This window comes from Limulus polyphemus, unplaced genomic scaffold (genome assembly GCF_000517525.1).
Source record: "Limulus polyphemus unplaced genomic scaffold, Limulus_polyphemus-2.1.2 Scaffold138, whole genome shotgun sequence".
NCBI lineage: Eukaryota > Metazoa > Arthropoda > Merostomata > Xiphosura > Limulidae > Limulus > Limulus polyphemus.
Window position 1 is genome coordinate 326,554 of NW_013665748.1, and position 1,076 is coordinate 327,629.

At 28.8% G+C, this 1,076-nt stretch overlaps 1 protein-coding gene across 1 annotated transcript in view; it reads left to right on the top strand.

Moving 5' to 3' along the window:
- The window catches only part of LOC106474398 (ribosome biogenesis protein BRX1 homolog), a 16,091-nt gene that overhangs the window by 4,347 nt on the left and 10,668 nt on the right, over positions 1-1,076 (top strand). Inside the window, exon 2 of the mRNA XM_022379649.1 lies at positions 196-332. Coding sequence (XP_022235357.1) covers positions 216-332 — 117 coding nt within the window. The 5' untranslated portion in view covers positions 196-215. The remainder of the gene's footprint in view (positions 1-195; positions 333-1,076) is intronic.

Sequence of the window (1,076 nt, forward strand, 5' to 3'; positions counted from 1 at the left end):
ATGCAATTAAGCTGTTATTAAACAAATTTTTGAACTGATACCACTACATTAAAAGTATGTAAATTTTAATTTCTTATGTAAGTTATATAACTTTTTTCTTATGTTACACAATTTAATATCTTGAAATGTATGTTAAGATTACCACAACTAAAAACAAAAAAAAAGGTATAAATGATTATGGTTATGTTTAAATAGATGGCACTAGTGTGAAAAATATGGCGAGGAGTAAAGCTAAACGAAAAGCACATGTTGTAGAAAAAGAAGAGAAAAGCGATGTAGACATTAAAAATGTTCCCCCATCACGGTTATCTGATGAACCACCACCCAAAAAAGTTTGTATTTCGTTTTCTAAAGATCATTAACAACAAGTAACATTAACAGTCCTAGATTCTTGAAGGTAAACTAAAGTATAGCCATAGGCCTAGATCGTAGATGTGAAAATTAATTATACGATTAAACTTGAAGGAACCTATGCTGTAAAACTAGTGTTTCGATTAGTATTAATATTCTAGAGCTCATGAGTTGCCTTTAGTAACGTTGTGTATAACATGTGAAAATTAAACTGAAATAATGAAAGTTCTTTGTTTTAATAATTGTAACATCTGGTAATAGTAATACACTAGTACTAGTAGTAATAGCTTTTAATGAACGTTTGCATTAGAAATAATTATTTTATTCTTACATATTTCACTAATATAATTAAAAAAGCACCATCAATAGAGTTTTTATTATTACTATGTAAAAGATCTTATTTTGTGTGTGTGTGTGTGTATTTGCTAAATACTTTAATGTCATGGCAAAATTCAGTGCACTGTTAGTGTTATTAAAGTATTAATTCTAACAATCTGACTTATCACATTAAATAACTCATTTCATGATATAGTGCTTCTTTGGGTTGTGTTTCCTTGTCTTTTGGCTTGACTTTGTAAGAAGATGAAACAAGTTATTTAAGGTTGTTAAAGGAATATAAATGTAGAATAGAGATTTTGCATGTGACATCACTTCCTGTTTCTATTCCTTTTTAGCACAGCCATAGTGGGTGTCAAACATACCCTTCTAGCAATTGGCAATAATCC